Source organism: Carcharhinus amblyrhynchos, chromosome 9 (genome assembly GCF_965287045.1).
Source record: "Carcharhinus amblyrhynchos chromosome 9, sCarAmb.v2.hapA, whole genome shotgun sequence".
NCBI classification, from domain to species: Eukaryota; Metazoa; Chordata; class Chondrichthyes; order Carcharhiniformes; family Carcharhinidae; genus Carcharhinus; species Carcharhinus amblyrhynchos.
The window spans coordinates 11,508,281-11,535,168 of record NC_137332.1 but is presented as its reverse complement, the minus strand read 5'-3'; the positions used below and the strand labels follow the sequence as shown (position 1 = coordinate 11,535,168).

Here is a 26,888-nt window from a genome sequence, read left to right as displayed (position 1 = left end):
ATTGGATCAGCAAATTTGCTGATGATACAAAGATTGGAGGTGTAGTGGACAATGACAAAGCTTGCAGAGGGATTTGGACCAGCTAGAAAAATGGGCTGAAAAATGGCAGATGGAGTTTAGTGCAGACAGGCGTGAAGTATTGCACTTTGGAAGGACAAGCCAAGGTAGAACATACAAGGTAAATGGTAGGATGCTGAAGAGTGCAGTAGAACAGAGGGCTCTGGGAATAGAGATACATAATTCCCTAAAAGTGGCATCACAGATCGATAGGGTCGTAAAGTGTGCATTTGATACACTAGCCTTTATAAATCAAAGTATTGAGTAAAAGAGTTGGAATGTTATAGTGAGGTTGTATAAGGCATTGGTGAGGCTGGATTTAGAGTATTGTGTGCACTTTTGGTCACTTAATTACAGGGAGGATATTAATAAGGTTGAAACAGTGCAGAGAAGGTTTACAAGGATGTTGCTGGGATTTGAGAAACTGTGTTACAGCGAAAGGTTGAATAGATTAGGATTTTATTCCCTGGAGCGTAGAAGAGTGAGAGATTTGATAGAGGTGTATAAAATTATGATGGGTATAGATAGAATGAACGCAAGCAGGCTTTTTCCACTGAGGCTAGGGGAGAAAAAAACTAGAGGACATGGGTTAAGGATGAAAAAGTTTAAAGGGAATATTAGGTGGGGGCTTCTTCACACAGAGAGTGATGGGAGTGTGGAATGAGCTGTCAGATGAAGTGGTAAATGTGGGCTCACTTTTAACAATTAAGGAAAACTTGGACAGGTACATGGATGAGAGGGGTGTGGAGGGATATGGTCCAGGTGCAGGTCATAGAACATAGAACATTACAGCGCAGAACAGGCCCTTCGGCCCACGATGTTGCACCGACCAGTTAAAAAACAATGACCCTCTAACCTAAACCAATCCCTTTTCATCCAGGTCAGTGGGACTAAGCAGAAAAATAGTTCGGCACAGCCAAGAAGGGCCAAAAGGCCTATTTCTGTGCTGTAATGTTCTATGGTTCTAATTGTCTAAATGCTTTTTAGAAGACAAAATTGTACCCACCTCTATTACTACCTCTGCAGTTCATTCCAGACACTCACCACTCTCTTGGAATGAAAGGGATCAAGGGACATGGAGGAAGGTGGGAACAGGCTATTGAGTTTGGTGATCAGCCATGATCATAATGAATAGTGGAGCAGACTCGAAGGGCTGAATGGCCTACCTCTGCTCCTATTTTTTATGTTCTATGAAACCATTATGCCCAGTAAACACTAGGCTGCCTTAGTTCACTGAAGTATGGCTCTTTATTCAGCAGTATTTAACAGGTTTGTTTGGTGAATCTGATAATAATTGAATCCTGGTTAAATGGCAGGCGAAGACCTGCTATCTGGAGTGCAAATATCAGGTTTGTTTGTATTTTCTGTTTGACAGAAATAGATATGCTTTTAGTTTAAAGGTGTCAAAAGGGTGAAGCGGTATGCTTTGTCTGTGTAGCATGCGAGAAATAGCAGCTCCACCTCTGTTGTAAAAAAACATGACATTAATGGCATATGTGGAAGAAAATAACTCTGTGATAACATTGAAAATCAATTGTTATTTTTATTAAAGCCCAGTCTAAAGTATTTATTTCATATTTAGTTTATTACAGTACTGAAAGGACATGAACAATTGCACAAGTTTACCAAAGATATTCACCAGAATTCTGCCGCCTTGCCCATCACGGAGCAGGCGAGGGATGGACAATGGAAATGTCCATTAACATCGGGTGAGCAATTCTAGTCTCGCTCAAGCAAGGCCATAAAATCCCTTTGGGTGGGATTTACCGTCCCCCGTGCAGGATGTTTTCTGCTGGCAGAGGCGGCTTGGCATCAGCCGCTGGCAGGATCTTCCAGTCCCGCCGATATCTGCGGCATTTTGCGCGACTCACCCATCTTGCCGCTGGAGAACCCGTCCATTGTCAACGACCTTCTCGGCTGCGTCACAGAATCTCCTGTAATGGTTCCAGCCAAAGCGGGGCCGGAGAATCCCAGCTGTTATTACAGCTCCCTGATGTTGGGACTGAAAGGTGCTTGCGTGGAAAATATTCAGGCTGGGAAATTCTGGCCATTCACGTCCTGCCGCCACTGCAAGCGAGGATGGAGAATTTGGCGCTCAGCGAAATCTCTATTCGCTGCAGCAGGACCAGAAAATTCCACCAGCGTGAACATCTGGAAAATTCCATCCCTGTTTTCATATGGAGAATCACAGTGCGCGGTGGTCAGTGCATCCCCCTCATCTGATCATTGATCTCATTGCTGACCTTGGATTCACAGGATCCCTACACAGCAGAAGGAGGCCATTCAGCCCATTGAGTCCGCATTGACTACAATCTCATCCAGGCCCTATCCCCATAATCCCACATATTTACCCTGCTAATCCCCTGACAATAGGGGCAATTTGGCATGACCAATCAACCTAACGTGCACATCTTCGGACTGTGGGAGGAAACCAGAGCACCCGGAGGAAACCCACACAGCCACAGGGAGAATTTGCAAACTCCAATAGACAGTGGCCCGAGGGTGGATTGAACCCGGTTCTCTGGCGCTGTGAGGCAGCAGTGCTAACCGCTGTGCCATTGTGCCATGTTGATATGTGCAAATTGGCTGCTGTACTCACTACATTACAAATGGTGAGTATGCTGCAAAATTGCTGTAAAGTGCTTTGTGGCATTCTGGGGACACACAAATAGTTATATGTAATGATGCACTCTCAGGGACTTCATTCGTGAACAAAAACGGAGTTATTTACTGATCTTCAACTCTGCCAGGGAGAACCCCTCTCCCTGGGGTGATTCCCTACTCTGAGTCTCAGTTGGTCACCCAGGCCAGGTGACCCTTACTCCGCTGCTTTGCCCTTAAATGGTCAATCACCACACTATATAAGTTTGATCTTCTTTTGACTTGTCTATTGGATGTACATTTAAGTAATCCATTGCATCTGAAGCATTTTGGAATATTGCAGAGAGGGGGGCAATAATGCATTATATGAATGCAAATCTTTTCTTCAACTGAATTGCATCTAATCAAGATTTTTAAGTGGCTTTGTTACTGACCCCATCAGGAAAACTATCTACAACAGTCACGCTTTAGAGTTACAATCCATGTTTTACCGATGGAAGTGCTGCAGAAGGACTGGGAGTTAGATTGGGATCCAAAATTAGCAGGTCCCAGTTTGAATTTAAGAGTGACTCAGACGTCTTTCAAGAATTGGAGCCTCTGCTTGCTCCAAACAAGGCCATATTTACACTGATTGCAAAATGTCTTTGCCCAAACAGGAGAAACACTACATTCCAAACACAGGCAGGGAAGTTAGACACAAGTGCAAAGAATTTGAAGAATATGTTCAACTCTTCAAATGATTCAGATTGCACAGGACAACTAAGCAGTGCTGCTCCAGGCCTTTTAGACAGAATGTATTTTAACTATTTATTTATTCTACACAAGTTGTGTTTAAAACTATTTATATCCAGTATGATGCAATCCCAGTCCACAATCACAGGGCTGAACGCTCACAGAGTATTCAATCTTTCCTTAGACATATTTTGAATATGAGTTAAATTACACTGGTACAAGTTGAACTTGGTTAGTTTTTGTTGACGTTGCTGAATAAGTCAATTAAAATCAAGGATTGCCTGTTTACGTCAGGTTCTGATGTGGAGATGTTGGCATTGAACTGAGGTGGGTACAGTAAGAAGTCTCATAACACCAGGTTAGAGTCCAACAGGTTTATCTGGTATCACGAACTTCTGGAGCACTGCACCTGGTGAAGGGGAAGCACTCCAAAACTTGTACTACCAAATAAGCCTGTTGGACTTTAACCTGGTGTTGTGAGACTTCTTACTGTATCAGATTCCAGTTGGAGTGTTTCCTAACTGGGTGATACTTTCCTTTGACGTTTCCTAGTTACAACACACACGGTTATGGCAATTATCAGGCAAACAGCAATGACACTCCCACCAACTATCAGGACAATTTCTGTGATGTTAACTGTTATGGTTGTATGAGGTGTAGTAGGTGGCGGAGGTGTAGTAGGTGGGGGAGGTGTAGTAACTAGGGGACGTGTAGTAACTAGGGGATGTGTAGTAGCTGGGGGAGGTGTCGGTTGAATCGATGGGACCACTTGGGGCAATAATAAAGCAGCCTGCGCTATATTGGATAACTCAGAAGTGTGATTTGCATCATCAAATGCACGAATTGCAAAGTAGATTACTGTCCCATTTCTCAACTCGATATTCTCAGATACGTTGAACGTTTCCTCAGAACTGGCGATGTTCGGCTGCAGATCAGTGGTGTTCACACTTTGAGCATTTGGAAAATCATCTTTTAGCTGCGTAAAGTTTTTGCTCAACCTTATTTCATAATAGGAAGCTAAAAGAAGAGAAATGAGAAATATCAATGCAAGCTAATGTTTCATTTAGACTCTTGAAGCTCTTCACTGATGGACTGTCAACATTAGTTAAGCGATGTAAATTGCAGTAAGAAACTAAACGGCAAAACTAAGCAAAGTCAGGAATGATAGAAAACCATTCAGCCCAACAAACATGATTTGGCCAGAGTTCTCAGACCTCGCCCGCGTCTGGGATTCTCCAGTCCCACTGCAGTGAACCCAGATTTGACTGAGCGCCAGGTTCTCCATTCTCACTGGCAGCAGTAACAGGTGTGCAGAACTGGAAAATTCCAGCCCTTATTGGAACTCTTCCATTGTAACATCCACACCCATCCCCCTCCCCCCAACCTCTGTTACAATTTTAAGTCTACCTTTGGTATTCTCCAAGGTTTGGTGGAACTGAACCTTAGAGAACTAGTGGACACTAATAGTGGTCCATGGGTGCCTTATAGTTAGACGCGGATCTGATTACTCTAAAAGGGTCTCGGAGATTCACAGACGGCCGGACGCCTGTCGTGAGTCCCGCTAAAGGCCTCCTGCTGGTGACCCCCGGCCCACTGCATGACTTGGGACGCACAGCAAATTAGGAGAATCCCAGCCATAGTCTTTCTCTGAATGTTAAATGAATTCAATGTCTCATGATCACAGAAATATGAGGGTGAAGAAAATATCTCCCTAACCGAGTAATTGCATATATGAAAGGGTGGCACTGTGGCACAGTGGTTAGCACTGCTGCATCACAGCGCCAAGGACCCAGGTTCAATTCCGGCCTCGGGTCACTGTCCGTGTGGAGTTTGCATGTTCTCCCTGTCTGTGTGGGTTTCCCCCGGGTGCTCCGGTTTCCTCCCACAGTCCAAAGATATGTGGGTTAGGTTTATTGGCCACAGTAAATTGACACTAGTGTTAGGGAGATTAATACAGGGCAAGTATGTGGGGTTATAGGAGTAGGGCTTGGATGGGATTGTGGTCGGTGCAGACCCGATTGACTGAATGGCCTCCTTTTGCACTGAAGGATTCTATGAAATCTGCTGAACAAAGCATTGACTGAATGATAAAATATTTTATGGCGGCATCTAGTCCCAAAGTAGGCAGCGAGCTCAGTGATGGTATCGTTTAATGTACAATTCGAAATATAATTTACCATTTCCTTGGTCAAAGTCATCGCCTGGTGCTGTCCACCTCAGCTGGATTTTATCTTCAAATATTATCGCCTTCAGATCCATAATTCTACTTGGAGGATGCATGTCAGGGAGAGGCCCTGTAGGAACTTCGCTTACATAACACGTCCCACCCGATTTCACCCTGTTGAAGCTCCCCAACTGTGTCTGAGAATCATCACCATCAACTGGAGGCTTTGGTGGGTTTGGTTGAATCTGGCCTGCAAGAAACGCAAAGAAGGAGGCATTTCAGAAATGACACTGGAAAGACTTTTGTTTTATTTGCTCGTGAGCACTTATTTTTCGTCCCTAATTATCCTTGAGAAGGTGGTGGTGTGTTGCCTTTTTGAACGACTGCAGTGCATCTGATGCAGCTGCCCCTACGGTGCTGCCAGGGAACAGTAATTTTCATGGACAAACGACAGCGAATTTTGACAATTTCAGCGACAATACTACTGAAAATCTGGGCCAACAAATCTGTTTGCTTGTTTCGGTGTATGGTAAGACTCTAATGCGACAGGGTCATTATCCTTGATAATGATGAGATGAGTCAAAGAATCTTCCACAACTGAAGGCACCTTGGTTGGTTGATTTTATTAGTGTAACAGGTAGGCTTACATTCACACTGCAATCAAGTTATTGTGAAAATCTCCTAGTCACCACACTCCAGCGCCTGTTTGGGTACACTGAGGGAGAATTTAGCACCTGACCAGCACATCTTTCAGACTTCGGCAGAAAACCAGAGCACCCGGAGGAAACCTGTGTAGACATGGGGAGAACGTGCAGGCTCCGCACATACAGTGACCCAAACCGGGAATCGAACCGGGGTCCTTGGAGCTGTGAGGCAGCGGTGCTAACCACTGTGCCGTTGTGCCTTGGCACGGTGGCACAATAAAACCAATAGTGCTTGACATAAAGACTAAAATTGCGTTTATGATTTGGGAGAATGTGGTCAATACCACACTTATTGTCCATTTGGGGATGCCATTGTTTTGCAATTTGAGTGATTGCCAGACCATGTCTGAGGACATTGGTCATTTGCATGGTGGCATTAAAGGCATAGTTGGGTTTTTTTGAGTTTTAAATAATAGTTCAGCAGTGTACATGGCCATTTTCCCTGTGCTAATTAGAAATTAAATAGATCATTAAACCATTGATCCAGTTGGTTTCAAAATCCATTACTTTTGAGGTATTAGTCTAGTGCCACAATTATGACCATCACTACTGCAAGATCAGGCATCTATATGATAATTTTACAGGGATATGATCAAGAAATTAATGCAAAGATGAAGAATGAAGTGTGAGGACCAAATGTTTGTTCAACAAGGAATTCATTGAGGAGCTCATAGAATACCTATGGTGCAGAGGAGGGCCATTAGAAACATAGAAAATAGGAGCAGGAGGAGTGAAGCCAGACCATTCTCGGGGGGTGAGATAAGTGAGGCCGGGGGGGGTGGTTGGTGAGTGAGGCCAGACCATTCTCTGAGGTGGGGGGGGGGGAGGAAATGGGTGCGGCCAAGTCATTGTCTTGGGGGGCTGGGGGGGTGGTGATGGTGAGTGAGGCCCGGCTATTCTCTGGGGGTGGGGGGGAATAAGTGAGGCCAGATCGTTCTGTGGGGGAGGTGGAGGGAAGTGCGTAAGATGTATCTCTGGTTTGGGGGGGGGGGGAGGCCAGATTGCTCACTGGTGGCGGTGGGTGGGGGGAGGGGGGGGGGGCGGGGGGCAGGGGGGTCCACTGCCATTCTGTGGGCAATCTCTGGGGGGGAAAGGGGGCAGGGGGTCATGGGTAGTCGGGAGGTGGATAAGGGGGACTGTGATGTCTGTGGAGTCCATCGCTCCCGCTTCTCGCCCCTGGGCTGCTTTCTCCACTTTCTGCGGCCCGGGACTGATCTGACACAGGCGCGCTTTTTCAGATTTATTCTGTGCATGTGCAGTTCAGAGCTCCGATCTGCCGGACCTGATCAGCCCCGCCCACAGCATGAATGGAACCCCTGATTTTTTTTTCAGGCTGAGTGCGTATGGGGACGCCTGAAAGCAAATTTCTAAGTCGGATCTGCATTCCGCCCAGATTCAGCACTTAGAATGAAAATGGTAAAATCAGGCCCTAAGTGACAACTTATCATAGCCAATCCACCTAACGTGTATAGCTTTGGACTGTGGGAGGAAACCCATGCAGACACAGGAAGAACTTGCAAACTCCAAACAGACAGTCACCCAAGGCTGGAATTGAACCCAGGTCCCTGGTGCTGTGAGTCTAACCACTGTGGCACGTATTGCCACATGTAGAGAGGGAACTCCAGAACTTGGGGTCTAGGCGGTTGAAGGCACAGCCATCAGTGATGGGGCCAAGGGAGTGGGATGGATAAGAGGCCAGAGACAGAAAAATTGCGAGTTGGTACTCACAAAGCTCAGATATTGCAGAGGTGAGGAGGGGTGAGACCATGAAATTTTTTTAAAATTTGAGGCATTGAGAGAACCAGAAGCTAATATCAGCCAATGAGGAGAGGGGTGAGTGCGACCTAGTGTGGGTTGGGATGTAGGTTTCCGCTGAGTTGATGTTCAAGGATGGTGAAAAATGTCCATGACGTCATTGGAACTGTCAAGTGTGATGGTGGCAAAGTCATGGATGGAAGTTTCGATAGCAAAGAAGCTGAGATTAGGGCAGAAACAGGTAACATGACACGACAATGACAAGTATGTACAATATCCCATCAATACGTTACCATTTTGTACATATCCTGGGATGTACATAGCACGGCTTTCCTTCCTGGTTGTTAAGCTTGCTATTCCATTTTTTCCTTGGACAGATACCTTAACGCTGTATCTCCCATTACCACCAAAATTAGTGAAGTACCGAGAATAAACACCATCATTCTTAACGGCGTCGCTCCCTGAAGATAAAAAGTCAAATGAATTGTCAACTACGGTGTTGAATGTCTAGAAAATTAACTTATCTGATGACAATGCCTTGCTTCACTCACAATGAAAAATACACGCTTGTTAAGTGACTTCCATAACAATGGAGGTATTTACCTGAACCGTCATCCAACAGTGCAAGATCTATAGAGGATCCATCAACTCGCTCCACTGTGGCCTTCACGTTTGCTCCAACAACAGGACGAAAGCCTTGACTGACTTCTGCAAAAATGACCAGTGGGTTCGGCCAGGCTGTTGTATCTTGACCAAGGTGCGCGTTGACTGTGACTGGGGGAATTTTCTTATCTGCTGCTCTTGATGTTACCGTGATGGTTATGACCTGAACTCTATTCGCTTGGTTTTGTATTGCATAGATCCAGGCTCCTGTCTGAGAGAAGACATGTCATTTTAATTTAAAGTCAGAGGACCAAAAGTAAAACACAGAGAAAATCAAACAGCATAATCCAACGAGAAACATACCTGTGCCTTGCCAGGAATTGCAAGTCGAGCTGTAAATAGTACAGTGTCAACCTCAAGGTCTGCCTCGAGGTAAGTCTTTCCAGTGGGGTCACGGACTAAAACAAAGGGTAAATCAGTCTGCCACGTGATTACAAAGAATGTGTCGTTCCCAACTGTTTGATCGATGAAAACTGTACCATTGAACCAATCGTTGCTGTTTATTTTCTTTCCAGTACTTTCCAGCTGCAGGAAAACAGAAGAATTTTTTTTAATACCAAAGCACTTGTTAGCAGAGAGCCAAAAATTAGAAAGTCGTTCTCAGAAGGGTGATCCAAACCTGGATTGACTGCTGACTCATGTTACCGTTTCCTGACACTAATCCAGTGAATGCGTCAATTAATCCATTTTCATCCAATTTATCAGTAGCTGCATACTTCAAACCTCCTAAAGAGTTAAGATTAAAAATGATACAATCAATATCGTGCTCTCAACTGACTGGGATAAAGGCTTTGCACAAATTTAGAAACATACAGTTTGGTCCATTAAGTCTGTGCCGACAGACAGGAACTACCTGAGCTCCCATCTAATCCCATCTACCAGCATTTAACCCATAGCTTTAGAAACATTGAAACATAGAAGCTAGAAGCAGGAGTAGGCCATTCTGCCCTTTGAGCCTGCTCCACCATTCATAAGAACATAAGAACATAAGAAATAGGAGCAGGAGTAGGCCATCTAGCCCTTCGAGCCTGCCCCGCCATTCAATAAGATCATGGCTGATCTGTTGTGGCTCAGTTCCACTTTCCCGCCCTCTCCCCATAACCCTTAATCCCCTCTCTTATCAAGAACCCATCAACCCGCTTCTTAAAAATATTTAGCGAGGCATTTTGATCATAGCTGATCATCAAATTCAATATCCTTATCTTGGCTTCTCCCTATATCCCTTTAGTCCCAAGAGCAATATCTAAGTTCTTCTTGAAATCAGACAACATTGTGGCCTCAACTACATTCTGTGGTAATGAATTCCACACATTCACTACATCCTAGGTGAAGAAATTTCTCCTTACCTCAATCCTCAAAGGTTTACCCCTTATCCTCAAACGATGACTCCTATTTCTGCACTCCCCCACCATTGGGAACATTCTTTTTGAATCTATCCTGTTAGAATCTTATAAGTTTCTGTGAGATCCCCACTCTTCTAAACTCCAGCAAATATAATCTGAACCGACTCAGTCTCTACTCAGTTGACTAGGCCTGCTATCCCATGAATCAGCCTAGTAAACTTTCACTGTACTCTCTCTATAGCAAGGACATCTTTCCTCAGATAAGGACACCAAAATGTTATAATGTGCCAAGTGCTCAAAGAATCATAAAATCTAATAACAAAGCCAAGAATAAAAAGGACTGGAAGTAGAAATATCTGTTGGCAATTTGTTGGGGTGATGTTAAGTGGGGTAAAACCAGGTGTGGTGAATGGGTAAGGTAGCCTTTGAATTTGGTCTTGGCAGTTAGGTAAGGGGTCAAAATTAAATCTTAAAAAAAATCATGCTAAGTACTTATAAACAAAGCATAGCTCACACGTACCATATGATGTGCTCAGTGCTGAAGTGACAGTTACCTCTGCACTGTATTTACTTGTACCCAAAACAATTTATTCAGTTAAGGTAAAGAAACATGTAATTCAACCCAACTGGTCTTTGTCAGTGTTAATGCACCACACAGTACACCCCCCCCACTCTATTCACTTCACCCATCAACATGCTTTCTGCCTTGTGCTTACCTAACTTCCCCTAATTTATGATAATCAAACCACAGAATCCCTACAGACAGAAGGAGGTAATTCAGTCCACCGAGACTGTGCCAATCACAATTCCACCCGGGCCCTATTCCCATAACCTTACATTTTTGCCATGCTAATCCCCCTGACACTAAGTGTCAATTTAGTATGGCCAATCAACCTAACCCACACATCTTTGGACTATAGGAGGAAACCGGAGAGCCTGGAGGAAACCCACGCAGACACGGGGAGAATGTGCATAACTCCACACTCTTGCCGCTAACATCCTTCCCTCCTAACTCCACTTGGGCCATCTGTTATATGTCTCAGGTAATCTTTTGACATACTGCACACCTGTGTGCTGACATTAACACATTTTGATTTCCTGATGGGCTGCTATTAGCATCTTTCTTAATCATGATTAGTCAGTGGTTAGCACTGCTGCCTCACAGCGTCAAGGACCTGGGTTCAATTTTAGCCTTGAGTGACTGCGTGGAGCTTGCACATTCCCCCCATGTCTGCATGGGTTTCCTCTGAGTGTTCTGGCTTCCTCCCACAGTCCAAAGATGTGTGGGGTAGGTTAATTGGGCATGTTAAATTGAAGGGTAAATACGTGGGGTTAGGGGATAGGGCCTGGGATTGTTGTCAGTGCAGGCTCGATGGGCCAAATAGCCTCCTCTGCACTGTAAGAATTCAATGATTTACTGGCTGCATGCAAAGTATGTCTCGCTCCATTCCTCTTCCTTATATATAAGGGCGGCACGGTGGCATAGTGGTTAACAATGCTGCTTCACAGCATCAAAGATCCAGGTTCAGTTCCGGTCTTGGGTCACTGCCTGTGTGGAGTTTGGATGTTCTCCCCATGTCTGCGTGAGTTTCCTCTGGGTGCTCCTGTTTCCTCCCACAGTCCAAAGGTGGGCAGGTTAGGTGGATTGGCCATGCTAAATTGTCCCTTAGTGTCAAAAACTGTTTAGGTTAGGGAGATTAGTGGGGTTATGGGATTAGAGTGGGGGTGGGGAGGGCCTGAGTAAAATGCTCTATCGAAGAGTCGGTGCAGATTTGATGGGCTGAATGGCTTTCTTCTGCACCGTAGGGGATTCCATGATCCTATGAAAGAATTGAACACCACTGACATTAACTTTCTTTCATATTTGCAATGTTACAATGATGCTCAGAGTAAGTTACTTGTGCTGGTTACAGAACAGTGAACTATTTGAGTAACTAAAGCTGTGTTGTCTCTGGCTGGTGTCCGGTTTTCCTCTGTAATTTATGTAAATTGTCATTCTGCATATTTAAGTCTGTTTATAATGAGCCAATTATGTGGAACATCAGAATCCAATGACCAAATGTCCACAGGTTGCCAAATGTCCACATGTCCACTTTGCAGCAGAAAGTCACAAGCTTGGAGTTAGAGCGGTGAATGAAGTCCTCTACCGCCCCCACCCCATCCTCTGCCATTCTTACCCGATGGGGCTCGGAGGCGCAATCTAGCAACTCCTGATGTCACCAAAGTTAGCCCAAATCTGTGTTCTGCATTGCAAAAGCAACAACACATCAAAAACAAAAACAGCTAATTGTCTGTCAATTGCCTTGGGATACCCTGCGCTAAGGTTCCATTGGGAATTCTTTATTTCATTCCAACCTGGAATGTCACTGGTTTGTAAAAGTCAAGACACTCACTGAATCATCTTGGGAGCCCATAAAAAATGCACTTCCATCTTAATAAGTGAATATGAGGTATATCCAAAAGTACTTTAAACCACTGGATCATCTCATTCCAATCTTTCATTTAAAGTTTATTTATTACTGTCGCAAGTAGACTTAGATTAGTCAGCATGTCTTTTGGACTATGGGAGGAAACCCACGCAGACACAGGGAGAGAGTGCAAACTCCGCACAGACAGTGACCGAAGCCAGAAATCGAACCCAGGACCCTAGCACTGTAATGCAGCGCTGCTAACCACTGTGCCGCCATACCACTTTAATTTGCTACTCAAATCAAATTGAATTATTGATCAGCAGTAAATATCACTTGCCTGTCATATTTGACAGCTTTTCCAATTCTGCAGCCGCCCTTGGTCCTAATGCTATAGTGTGGATAACTGCGCCACTCTGTTCAACCTCCGTGAAACATGCACTTATTCCACTGTCCTCCCCATCAGTCAGCAGAACAATTTCATCACCGTGTGTTGCACCGTCGTCGCCACGAAGCACCTGCAAAACAGTTAGTTATTGTCAACATGGTAGAATAATTGTGTGGAGAGTAATGGGATTATTTAAGGATTTACAGGATTTCAGTACCTACCTGAAAGCCAACCCGGACCCCTGCACAGATATTAGTTCCTCCACCAGCTGATGTAGGTAGAAGTTTTTCAAGCTCCTTCCGTGCATTTTCACCATCAATTATTTTCAACCGTGATGCAATAACTGCGGAACTGCTAAAAGTAACAATGCCAACCTGTGATTGGTCTTCAATGATCTGTCGCAAGAATATCCCAGCTGCCTGTCTGAGCCTTTGAATTCGGTTTTCCTGTTTATGAAAGAAACTCAAGTCAGACTTGAAACTCAACCTCCCTCATTGTCAGCCATCTTCGTATTTGTATGCTCAGTTTTTAAGAGACTAACAGGACGCTTCTTTCAAGGCAATTTTACACAATCTCCATCGCTTGCTTTGTGGAATGAAGTCCAACCAGAATTCAGGGGCACGGTGGCACAGTGATTAGCACTGCTGCCTCACAGCACCAGGGACCTGAGTTCAATTCCCGGCTTGGGTCACTGTCTGTGTGGAGTCTGCACCTTCTCCCCATGTCTGCGTGGGTTACTTGCAGGAGCTCCGGTTTCCTCCCAAAGTTTAAAAGGCATGCTGATTAGGTGTATTGGCCACACTAAACTCTCCCAACTAGGCACCGGAGTGCGGCGGCTAGGGAATTTTCACAATAACTTTGTTGCAGTGTTAATGTAAGCCTACTTGTGACTAATAAATTAATTTTAACTTTAGCACATTGTCTAGGCTGAAATGACAGTGCGGTTTTGCAGGAGTGCCGCACTGATAGGCTTTCTGGATGAGATATCAAATGAAACAACTTGTTGTTGGGAAAGCTTTTAGAAATGATATCGGCTGGAGTTTTACCTTCCCCCCATCCTCCCCGGGAATTGGCGTGGGAGAGGGTGGACCATGGAAAGGTCCGTTGACCTCGGGCGGGATTTTACGGTTTCTGGACAAGCGAGGCCGTAAAATCCCGCCCAATAAACCAGAATAAAATTAACTCTCACTTGGATAAGTGTAGGTGAACGAAGGAACTCCTTCAATCAATTAAATACAGTAAGTGCTGATGATATGCAGATAGCAATTCTGTGGAGAAAAACACAGTCGATATTAGAGGTCCATGACCTTTAATTCCCAATTGATACTGTCTGACCTGCTGAGTAATAGTGACATTTTCTTTATTTCAGATTACTGGAATCTGCAATATTTTGCTCTTGTATTTGTGTCCAATAGGATTTGTTAAAGGCAAATTGCATTGATCGGAACCTATTGATAACTTGGTGAGGTAAGAGAGAGGGCTGATGTGGGGAATATCTTTGATATGGTACAGATGGGGCGGGGTTTCTGGCTATGTTCACCCCCAAAATCCCATTCCAGGTCAACAGACCTTTGCATGATCCGTGTAGTGGCTGGGATGGGACAATTTCACCCAGGCACTTTCAAAAGATTTTCAATCAAGTATCACATAATTGGCTTGCTAATAAAGTTGAAGGCATATATAGTAACATGGATACAATGTTGACAGAAAACAGAGATTGGTGGTAAATGGTGCTTTTTTTATTGCCTGGAGGCAGGTACATCTTGATGTTCCCTGGGTTTGGTACTGAGCTTTCCTCAATTTATGATAAACTTCAGTGTACTATTTTAAACATTTTAAAAGTATATTTATTAGTGTCACAAGCAGGCTTACATTAACATTGCAATGAAGTTACCATGAAAATCCCCTTGTCACCACATTCTGGCGCCTATTCAGGTACACTGAGGGAGAATTTAGCATGGCCAATGCACCTAACCGGCACGTTTTTCAGACTGTGGGAGGAAATCAAAACACCCAGAAGGAAATCCACGCAGACATGAAGAGAACGTGCAGACTCCACAGAGATAGTGACCCAAGCCAGGAATCAAACCCTGGCGCTGCAAAGCAACAGTGCTAACCACTGTGTCACCGTATAATCTGCAGTTGCTACAAAGCTCAGAAGTATAGTGAACTGTGAAGGGGATAGTGATAGACTTCAAGAGAGATACATTCCATTTGCCAATGGTAAGCCCATTCCTCAGGGTGTGTGTTCCTATATTATATCACAGCTTGGCAGCATAATCCTGCCATGGCAGATGGTGGAATTTGAAGTCAATAAAAAAAATCTGGAATTAAGAATCTACTGATGCCCATGATTGTCGGAAAAACATAACCAGTTCATTAATGTCCTTTAGGGAAGGAAATCTGCCATCCTTCCCTGGTCTGGCCGACCATGTGACTCCAGAGCCACAGTGATGTGGTTGATTTGGGTACAATTTTGTTCTTTAAAAAGCTCTTATACAGTTACATGGATAGGATGTGTATAGAGGGATATGGGCAAAAGTGGCCAATTGGGACTAGCTTAGGAGCTAAAGAAAAGGAGCGGCATGGACAACTTGGGCCGAAGGGCCTATTTTCATGCTGTAAACCTCTATGACTCCACGACTCTTAGCTACCCTCTGGCAGTTAAGGACAGGCAATAAATACTGGCCAGCCAGCGACTCGCATATTCCACAAATTAATATTAAAAAAAATGCAAAAGAGGCTCTTCGGCCCATCGAATCCACACCAGCATGCATCCTCTGCATCGTTTGATGAACAATGGCCAATCAAGGACTGTGCATGTTGGCCTTCACATAGCATCAGTGTGAACCATCGTCACAGCCTGAATCTTTCACCTGAAGGATGTGCACACTCGGTAGGACTGGTAGCCAATGTGAAACAATTTCCCCACTGCAGTTGGTCCCAGAGTACACTTTCGTACTGGCTGGCCAATTAATGGACAGTTAACGGATAAAAAGCAGCACATTCAAACACACTGCTATCAGTCTGTCCGAGTGTGCACATCTCCAGGGGAAAGATTCAGGCTGTGATGATGGTTCACGCTGATACTATGTGAAGGCCATTCTGCACAGTCCTTGATTGGCCATTATTCATCAAGAAGTCTCACAAGACCAGGTTAAAGTCCAGCAAGTTTATTTGGCATCATGAGCTTTTGGAGCACTGCTCCTTCATCAGGTGAGTAGGCAGGTGATAAAGGAGCAGTGTTCCGAAAGCTCGTGATACCAAATAAACCTGTTGGACTTTAACGTGGTGTTGTGAGACTTCTTACTGTGCCCACCCCAGTCCAACGCCCGCATCTCCACTCATTATTCATCAAATGATGAAGGGGATCTTATTGAAACTTACAGGATACTGTGAGGCCTGAATAGAGTGGACATGGAGAGGATGTTTCCACTACCAGGAAAAACTAGAACCAGAGGGCACAATCTCAGACTAAAGGGACAATCATTTAAAATAAAGATGAGGAGGAATTTCTTCAACCAGAGAGGGGTGAATCTGTAGAACCCTTTCCTGCAGAAGACCTTGGAGGCCAGATCATTGAGTATCTTTAAGACAGAGAGAGATAGGTTCTTAATTAATAAGGAGATCAGGGGTTATGGGGAAAAGGCAGGAGAATGGGGATGAGAAAAATATCAACCATAATAAATGGGGAGCACACTCGATGGGCCGAGTGGCCTAATTCTGCTCCTATGTCTTATAGTCTTATGGATGCGTGCCAATGCCAGATTCAATGGGCCAAAGGGCCTCCTCTATACTATGAAAAATCTATGACAAAAAAAAAATTGCATTTAGTTAGCAGTTCTCAGAGACCTTTTTACATTTTATTTCAAACCAGACAGTTCACCCCAGCCAGGATTGAGGTTGAAGCTAAACATAAAGGCCAATCGGCCTGTCCACCATCTGTAAAAGTTAGATGGGTCACGTCAAATTGCGTTCAATTGGCCCTTCAATGGGCTAAATAGCCCTCTAGATTGTCATCGGGTTAGCTTTGACTCTCGAGTGTTCCCGGCGGCCAAATTATTGTGCTAGTGCACGATGGCTTTGGGAAGTGTGCCCGACATCTTTGTGTGCAAGTTTACACATTTCCAGGTGGGGCGCGCACCAGCCTGATCAACGTAACATTCTAACCTAATCTTTTTCCTACCCCTTGCATGCTTCCAGAAGTGTCAAGAACTAAACACAGCACTCGGTCTTTGACTTGCAGCAAAGTAAACTTTGGCTTTGGGGGAGAGATGTTAGTTGGAGGATTGTTCATGAAATCCTCTGACTTGCTGATCACGTCCCAGGTGCTCCTGTAATTGCACATTTTGTTCTGCATGTTTGGAGCTTCAGGATTGTGAGTTTGATTGTCACAGAATTCAACCACCTGCAAAAGGAATACAAGAGTCAGAATCTAAAATAATTCCAGGTGATGTCAAATGTGCGAAACATGTGCTTTCTGGGTCAACACTGTTATAAGAACATTGGAATTAGGAGCAATAGGCTATTTCAGCCCTTCGAGCCTGCTTCGCCATTCAATCAGATCATGGCTGATCTCTCCCTGTCTCAAATCCACCTCCCTGCTGTTCCCCATATCCCCTTCTCCCTTTTTTAAAAATCAGAAACATATCTATCTCCTTCTTGAAACCATTCAATGATTCAGACTCCACCCTGCTATGGGACAGCAAGTTCCACAAATTCACCCCCCTTTGCGAGAAGTAGTTCCCCATCATCTCAGTTTTAAATCTACTGCCTCTCAACCTATACCTGTGACCTTTTGTTCGAGATTGCCCCATCAGAGGAAATATTTGGTCTACATTTACTTTAACAATCCCTTTTAAAATTTTACATATCTTGATCTGATCCCCTCTCATCCTCTCAGAAAACTGTAATGAGTAGTCTATCTCAGCTAACAGCTTCTCCTCTCCCGAGTGTCAGATGTTCAAGCCCAGCTCCAAGCTTTGTCCTTTCCTATCTCCATAACTTTCTCGAACCCTCTGCAAATTTTGCTTTCCAATGAGGTGACAGTTGGTGGTGTGTTTGTTAAAGACTGAGAACAGGAGCCATTAATTAAAGCTCGCTGGCAGTGATTTGAGACATAATCATCACAATGCACACATCGCACAATAAAGAATATATAAACCCAAGCTCAACAAAGTCAAGCTTTAGAAACAGAGACATACTTAAAATACAGAATGAGGCCATTCAGCCCACTGTATTTGTGCCGGCCAGAAAGAGTTATCCAGTAACCCCCTCCCCTTCTAACTCTTGGTCCACAGTCCTGTAAATTACAACAGCTCAAGTGTATCTGCAAGTGTTTTTTCTAATGTTATGACTTTTGATTTGATTTGATTTAATTTATCATTGTCACATGTATTAGTATACAATGAAAAGTATTTTTTCTTGCACGCTATACTGACAAAGCATACTGTTCATAGAGAAGAAAGGAAAGAGTGCAGAATGTAGTGGTACAGTCCCAGCTAGGGTGTAAAGAAAGATCAACTTAATGCGAGGTAGGTCCATTCAAAAGCCTGATAGCAGCAGGGAAGAAGCTGTTCTTGAGTCGATTGGTACGTGACCTCAGACTTTTCCAAGGCAGCAGAAAGTGTAGACAGAGCCAATGGGTGGAAGGCTGGTTTGCGTGATGGATTGAGCTATGGAAGGCTGGTTTGCGTGATGGATTGGGTTACATTCACGACCTTCAGACAGTGAGTTCCAGCCATCACCACCTCCTGCTTAAGATAAATCCTCAACTCTTTAATTTTTTAAAATTTATATATCCAATTCAATCAAATCAAGTTCAATTCGAAGTCTCATCAATTTGAGACATTCCTGATCCAAGCTGACAAGAAAGGGCTCTCACCTCCTAACTTGGGCTTGATCTACATGGTCCAACCTGATTGGAGCAGGCATAGCTCCTCCTCCAAAGCATGATCTCATTTGCACCTTAGCCAAAGGCCGAGATGCCGCTTTTAAAAATTGCTTCAAATGAAGCTAAAATGTAACCTAATGACTTCAACCAAGTACAGCATGTTGATCCTACACTTGATCATAGCCAAAAGGTCAAGAAGCGATTTCTTCTCCCAATTACTTTAAATCCATGTCTCCTGACCTTTGACCTGTCTGCTGAAAGAAATAGATCCATCTTATCCATTCTATCTAGCTGCCTCATATCCAATGAAATTTCCTGTCAACCTCCTTTATAACAAAAAAAACCCCAGCCTATTCAATCTTTTCTCATTGCAAATATCCTCATAAACTTCTCTGTATGCTCTCTGGTCTGGTTGCACTCTCTCCTGTAATGTGGTGATCAGTACTATTTGCAGCACTCAAGTTTATTTATTTATTAGTCACAAGTAAGCTTGCATTTGTTTGTAATATATACAAATGATTTGAAGGAAAATGTAACTAGATTGATTAGTAAGTTTGCGGACGCCACAAAGGTTGGAGGATTTGCGAATAGCGATGAGGACCATCAGAGGATGCAGGAGAATACAGATCAGTTGGAGATTTGAACGGAGAGATGGCAGATGGAATTTAATCTGGATAAATGTGAGGTAATGCATTTTGGAAGGTCTAATACAGATAGGAATTATACAGTAAATGGCAGAACCTTTAAGGGTATTGATAGAGGGATCTGAATGTACAGGGACACAGGTTACTGAAAGCAGCAATGCAGGTGGAGAAGGTAGTCAAGAAAGCATATAGCATTCTTGCCTTCATTGGCCAGAGAATTGAGTTTAAAAATTGGCAAGTTATGTTGCAGATTTATAGAACCTTAGTTAGGCTGCACTTGGAATATAGTGTTCAATTCTGGTCGTCACACTACCGGAAGGATGTGGAGGCTTTGGAGAGGATACAGAAAATACTTACTAGAATGTTGCCTGGTATGGAGGGCATTAGCTATGCGGAGAGGTTGGAGAACCTTGGTTTGCTCTCATGAGAACGACGGAAGTTGAGGGGCGACCTGATAGAAGTCTGCGAGATTATGAAAGGCATGGACAGAGTGAATAGTCAGAAGCTTTTTCCCTGGGTGGAAGAGTCAGTTACTAGGGGGCACAGGTTTAAGGTGCAAGGGGCAAGGTTGAAAGGAGATGTACGAGGTAGATTTTTTATACATAGGGCGGTGAGTGCCTGGAACTCATTGCCAGAGGAGATAGTGGAAGTGAATACAGTAGTGACTTTTAAGGGGCGTCTGGACAAGTATATGAGTAGGATGGGAATGGAGGGATATGGTCCCCGGAAAGGTAGGGGGTCTTAATTAAGTCAGGCAGCATGATCGGTGTAGGCTTGGGGGTCCGAAGGGCCTGTTCCTGTGCTGTAATTTTCTTTGTTCTCTGTTCTATTAACACTGCAATGAAGCTACTGCAAAAATCCCGGAGTCGCCACACTTCGGTGCCTGTTCAGGTGCACTGAGGGAGAATTTAACATGGCCAATACAGTTTAAAAGTTTATTTATTTATTTATCACAAGTAGCCTTACATTAACACTGCAATGAAGTTACTGTGAAATTCTCCTAATTGCCACACTCCAGCACCTAATTGGGTCAATGCACCTAACCCGCACATCTTTCAGACTGTGGGAGGAAACCAAAGCACCCGGAGGAAACCCATGCAGATATGAGGAGAACGAGTTAACTCCACACAGATAGTAACCCAAGCCAGGAATCAAACCCGGGTCCCTGGCACTGTGAAAGAGTAGTGTGAACCATTGTGCCATCGTGCCACCTATATCATCACATCTTTTGGACTGTGGGAGGAAACTGGAGCATCCAGAGGAAACCCACGCAGACATGGGGAGAATGTGCAGACTCCACACAAACAGTCACTCAAGCTAGGAATCAAACCCAGGTCCCTAACATTATGAGGCAGTGGTGCTAGTCACTGTGCCATTCTGATACAGTTCCAACCTCCCAGCTTCATAAGCAAAGTTACAGTTTTACTTGGTTAAAGAAAGAAAGTTGCGGGGTCAATTTCAGGTTGAATTCTGGACCGTTTCATAGAACATAGAACAGTACAGCAGAGTACAGGCCCTTTGGCCCCCGATGTTGTGCCGAGCTATGTCCGAACCCAAGATCAAGCTATCCCATTTCCTATCATTCTGGTGTGTTCCATGTGCCTATCCAATGACTGCTTGAAAGTTCAAGTGTCTGACTCCACTATCAAAGCAGGCAGTGCATTCCACACTACAACCACTCTCTGAGTAAAGAATCTACCTCGGACATCTGTCATATATCTCCCACCATGAACCTTATAGTTATAGTGAACCTTATAGTGAGGTGACTTCAGATCAGCCATGATCTTACTGAATGGCAGGGCAGACTCGAAGGGCTAGATGGCCTACTCCTGCTCCTATTTCTTATGTTCTTATGTTCTTATGCCCCCTAGTAACAGCTACATCCACCCGAGGAAGTAGTCTCTGAACGTCCACTCTATTTATCCCCTTCATCATCTTATAAACTTCTGTTAAGTCACCTCTCATCCTCCTCTGCTCTAAAGAGAAAAGCCCCAACTCCCTCAAACTTTCCTCATAAGACCTACCCTCCAAACCAGGCAGCATCCTGGTAAATCTCCTCTGCACTCTCTCCAATGCTTCCACATCCTTCTTATAGTGAGGTGACCAGAGCTGTACACAATATTCCAAATGTGGTTTCACCAAGGTCCTGCATAGTTGCAACATAACCCATGGCTCTTAAACTCAAACCCCCTGTTAATAAGTGCTAACGCATTATAAGCCTTCTTCGTGGCTCTATCCACTTGAGTGGCAACCTTTAGAAATCTGTGGATACGAACCCCAAGATCTCTCTGTTCCTTCACATTCCTCAGAACCCTGCCATTGACCTTGTAATATGCATTCAAGTTTGTTCTACCAAAATGAATCACCTCACATTTATCAGAGTTAAAATCCATCTGTCACTTTTCGGCCGAGCTCTGCATCCTATCAATGTCTCTTTGCAGCCTGCAAGAGCCCTCCACCTCATCCTCTACTCCGCCAATCTTGGTGTCATCAGCAAATTTACTAACCCACCCTTCAGCCCCCTCTTCCAAGGCATTGATAAAAATCACAATTAACAGAGGACCAAGTACTGATCCCTGTGGTACACCACTGGTAACTGGCCTCCAGTCTGAAAATTTTCCCTTTACCACGACCCTCTGTCTTCTATGAGACAGCCAGTTACTTATCCAATCAGCCAAATTTCCTTCTATCCCACACCTCCTTACTTTCTTCATGAGCCTACCATGGGGAACCTTATCAAACACCTTACTAAAGTCCATGCATACGACATCTACTGTTCTACTTTCGTCTACACACTTAGTTACCTCCTCAAAGAATTCAATCAAATTTGTGAGGCAAGACTTATCCCTCACGAAACCCTGCTAACTATCCCTGATTAAACTGAATCTTTCCAAACGATCATAAATCCTACCCCTCAGGACCTTTTCCATCAACTTACCGACCACCGAAGTAAGACTAGCTCGCCGATAATTACCAGGGTCATTCCTATTTCCTTTCTTGAAGAGAGGAATAACATTCACCACAATCCCTGTGGAGAGTGAGGACCCAAAGTCAAAGCTAAAGGCGCCACAATCTCATCCCTTGCCTCCCAAAGTATCCTAGGATGTATCCCATCTGGTCCAGGGGACTTATTGACCCTCAAGGTTTTCAAAATTGCTAATACATCTTCTCTTAGAACATCTATCTCCTCCATCCTATCAGCCTGTATTAGACTCTCATCTTCAAAAACATGGCCGGTCTCCTTAGTGAACACTGAAGAAAATTATCCATTCAATGCCTCACCTATCTTTTCTGATTCCATGCACAAGTTCCCACTACTATGCTTGACTGGTCCTAATCTCAGCCTGGTCATTCTTTTATTTCTCACATAAGAGTAAAAGCCTATTTCCTGTATCAAATTGTCTGAAATGGGAATATTTGCCCAATATGTTGCAGCAAGGAAAGGAAGGTTGATATCTCATTGATCATAGAACCCTACAGTGCAGAAAGAGGCCCTTTGGCCCATCGAGTCTGCACCGAACACAATCCCACCCAGGCCGTACCCCCATATCCCTACATATTTTACCCGCTAATCCCTCTAACCAAAGCATCCTAGTACACTAAGGGGCAATTTGAGCGTGGCCAATCAACCTAACCTGCACACCTTTGGACTATGGGAGGAAACTGAAGCACCTGGAGGAAATCCACGCAGACACGAAGAGAATGTGCAAACTCCACACAAACAGTGACCCAAGCCAGGAATTGAACCCAGGTCCCTGGAGCCGTGAAGCAGCAATGCTAACCACTGTGCTACCATGCCGCCCGATGGTGTCCTAATTGATTCGGAAATACTGGATATTATATTTTGTTGCAAGAGTAGCTGTGAAAAATGTGCAAGGAAAATACCGCTTAATAATTCTATTTACCTCTGATAGCCCTTGCATGTACATTATTGAAGCAGATGTGTGTTGGCTGTTGTCTGGGTAAAACATACAATCACTATTCGGAAAGCCTGTGCTGCTGTCAATGCCACAAGGGGAACAGGAACCCCCAGTGCAAGAGCTAATCATTCCTGTGAACTCTTTTGAACACCTGGCAATGCAAACAAAACACAGTGTGGCATTAGTCATTTTAATTTCTGTGGCAGTCATTCAGCCATTTATCAAAAACGATTTAAGACAGGCTTTATTTCAGTTTAATTTCCCAAGTAGGCTTACATTAACACTGCAATGAAGTTACTGTGAAAATCCCCTAGTCACCACACAGTGGCATCTGTCCGGGTACACTGAGGGAGAATTTAGCATGGCCAATGCACCTAATCAGCATATCTTTCAGACTGTGGGAGGAAACCGGAGCACCCAGAGGAAACCCACACAGGCACCCACGTGGAGAACCTGCAGACTCCACACAGACAGTGACTCATGTCAAGAATCGAACCCAGATTTCTGGCGCCATGAGGTAGCAGCACTAACCACTGCGCCACTGTGCCAACCACATTAATCTGGTACTCATGATTCAGAATTGTCCTGTGGTTTGAAGTACTGCACTTTTTTGAAGTTTGGAGCTGGCTAATTTCCCGTAATGTTCCTCATATGCACCGGCAGGATTTTCCAGCCTTTCCTGCCAACATGATCTTCCAGTCCCGCAGGCGGCCAATGGCTAGTCGCATCTGATGTCAGCAAATCCGTTGCAGCAGGACAAAGCGGGGGGATTGGAATGGAAAATCCCATCCAATGGTGGTCTGGTCCCAGAACTTATTATATGAAATCAACAGACATTTATGGGTTCAGCTAAATTTTCTGTCCCGCCCAATGCGATTCCTGGGCAGGCGGGACTGGATAATTTACCCCAAGGACCGTACCAGGAGAGGTAATAAGCCGTGGATAACGAAGGAGGTGAAGGAAAGTGTTAAATTAAAAGCGGAGGCGTTTAGAGTAGCTGAGTAGTGGGCGAGAAGAGGATTGGGAGAGGTTTAAAAGTCAACAAAGATTGACAAAGAAGTTGATAAAGAAGGGTAGGAGAAACTATGAAGCTGGGCTAGCGCTTAATATAAAAAAGGATAGCAAGAGTTTTTATAAATATATAAAAAGGAAGAGGCTGGCTAGGGTGAATGTTGGACCCTTAGAGGATGAGAGGGGGGACTTAGTGGTAGGGGCTGGGGAAATGGCTGAGGTCTTGAACAACTTTTTTGTTTCGGTCTTCACGGAGGAGGACGTGAATAATTTGCCGGGTGTTAGCATTATTGTTACTAGAGAGGCGGTGCTCAACAGACTGGAGGGACTGATTGTGGACAAGTCCCCAGGACTGGATGGAATGCATCCAAGGGTTCTGAAAGAAATGGCGGAGGTGATAGTGGAGGCCTTGGTGGTTATTTTCCAAACGTCGCTGGATTCCGGGGAAGTGCTGGAAGATTGGAAAACGGCTAATGTTATGCCGTTGTTTAAGAAGGGTGGCAGGCAAAAGGCAGGGAATTATAGGCCGGTTAGTTTAACGTCTGTTGTCGGTAAAATGTTAGAATCCGTCATCAAGGAGGAAATAGCGAGGCAGCTTGAGGGGAATTGCTTGATAGAGCAGACGCAGCACGGTTTCGTTAAGGGGAAGTCGTGTCTGACAAATTTATTGGAGTTCTGTGAGGATGTGTCTAGGGCGGTGGATAGAGGAGAGCCGGTGGATGTGGTCTTTCTTGATTTTCAGAAGGCGTTTGACAAGGTACCTCACAAGAGGTTATTGCAGAGGGTAAGGGGGCATGGAGTTGGGGATTGGGTGTTAGTGTGGATAGAGGATTGGCTGTCAAGTAGGAGGCAGATAGTGGGGGTCAATGGGTGCTATTCGGATTGGTGGTTGGTGACTAGTGGAGTGCCCCAGGTGTCGGTGCTGGGGCCTCAGCTATTTACCATTTATATAGATGATCTGGAGGAGGGAACTGAGTGTATGGTGTCGAAATTTGCTGATGACACCAAGATTGGTGGAACGGCAAATTGAGCAGAGGGTGTGGAGAGTCTGCAGAAGGATCTAGATAGGCTGGGCGAAGGGGCCAGGAATTGGCAAATGGAATTTAATGTTGGCAAGTGCAAGGTGGTCCACTTTGGTAGGAATAATGGTAGGAAGGACTATTACTTACGTGGAGAAAAACTGCAGCAGGCAACGGTTCAGAGGGACCTCAGGGTCCTTGTGCATGAGTCGCAAAAACCCAGCCTGCAGGTGCAGCAGGTGGTCAGGAAGGCAAATGGGATGCTGGCCTTCATAGCGAGGGGGATTGAATATAAAAGTAGGGAGGTCTTGCTGCAGTTGTATAGAACACTGGTGAGGCCGCAGCTGGAATACTGTGTGCAGTTTTGGTCGCCGCACTTACTCAAGGATATTTTGGCCTTGGAGGGAGTGCAGAGAAGGTTTACTAGGCTGATGCCGGAGTTGAGAGGGTTGAGCTATGAGGAGAGGCTGAATAAACTAGGCTTGTACTCGTTAGAGTTTAGAAGAATGAGGGGAGATCTCATTGAGACATATAAGATGATGAATGGGATGGATAGGATAGAGGTGGAGAGACTCTTCCCGCTCAGAAAGGACAGTAGGACTAGGGGGCACAGCCTCAAGATAAGGGGAGGGCGGTTTAGAACGGAGTTGAGGAGGAACTTCTTCACTCAAAGGGTGGTGAATCTCTGGAATTCTCTGCCCATTGAAGTGGTGGAGGCTGCCTCGCTCAATATTTTTAAGACGTGGGTTGATAGGTTTTTGATAGGCAAGGGGATTAAGGGTTATGGGGAGAGGGCGGGAAAGTGGAACTGAGCCACGACAGATCAGCCATGATCTTATTGAATGGCGGGGCAGGCTCGAAGGGCTAGATGGCCTACTCCTGCTCCTATTTCTTATGTTCTTATGTTGGATTTTAAATATGGGTGAGTTGTTTACCTGGCCTATGTAGAAGCTACTTCAAAGCCATTAGCATCAGAATGCAGTTGTAACTGCCAATAAATTACAGACTAAAGGTCAATCATTTGTTTTTTCATTCTGCTGTTTTGCATCTGTAATGATAGTGAAAAAAAAACCCTGGAGTTTATCTTTAGCCAATGTGGCCTTCCCTTCTCCTTTGGATCTGCCTCCTTATCTCCTGTCTATCTGGACCAGCTAGAAAGTATCTGGAATGAAGGATTGTTTCTCTGGTTGGTGGACGGGGGGTGGGGAGGGAGTTTTAATTAACAAATTAACAAGAATGGAAATTTGAGCCCCTCCCCTCTCCCCTTCCCCCCTGCACCCTTGAGCTTCAGGCCCAGGCCATATAACCCGCCTACCTGCACCCCCCTCTCTCCGATCCTCTGGACTGTAAGCCAATGGAAAGGGCAGCATGGTGGCGAGCACTGCTGCCTCACAGCGCCAGGGTTTGATTCCAGCCTCAGGTAACTGTCATGTGGAATCTGCACATTTGCCCCATGTCTGCGTGGGTTTGCTCCGGGTGCTCCAGTTTCTTCCCACACTCCAAAGATGAGCAAATTCAGTGGATTGGCCATGCTAAAGTTGCCCCTTAGTGTTCCAAGATGTATATGATATATGGATTGGCCTTGG

At 44.7% G+C, this 26,888-nt stretch overlaps 1 protein-coding gene across 1 annotated transcript in view; it reads right to left on the bottom strand.

Annotated features, from left to right (window-relative positions):
* Positions 1-3,867: 3,867 nt before the first annotated feature.
* The window catches only part of LOC145347583 (calcium-activated chloride channel regulator 1-like), a 75,395-nt gene continuing 52,374 nt past the window's right edge, over positions 3,868-26,888 (bottom strand). Inside the window, exons 8-17 of the mRNA XM_080195168.1 lie at positions 23,258-23,423; positions 17,002-17,223; positions 13,037-13,261; positions 12,768-12,945; positions 9,296-9,402; positions 8,980-9,201; positions 8,617-8,887; positions 8,307-8,474; positions 5,568-5,804; positions 3,868-4,407 (exon numbers count right to left, since the gene is read on the bottom strand). Coding sequence (XP_080051294.1) covers positions 3,908-4,407; positions 5,568-5,804; positions 8,307-8,474; positions 8,617-8,887; positions 8,980-9,201; positions 9,296-9,402; positions 12,768-12,945; positions 13,037-13,261; positions 17,002-17,223; positions 23,258-23,423 — 2,296 coding nt within the window. The 3' untranslated portion in view covers positions 3,868-3,907. The remainder of the gene's footprint in view (positions 4,408-5,567; positions 5,805-8,306; positions 8,475-8,616; positions 8,888-8,979; positions 9,202-9,295; positions 9,403-12,767; positions 12,946-13,036; positions 13,262-17,001; positions 17,224-23,257; positions 23,424-26,888) is intronic.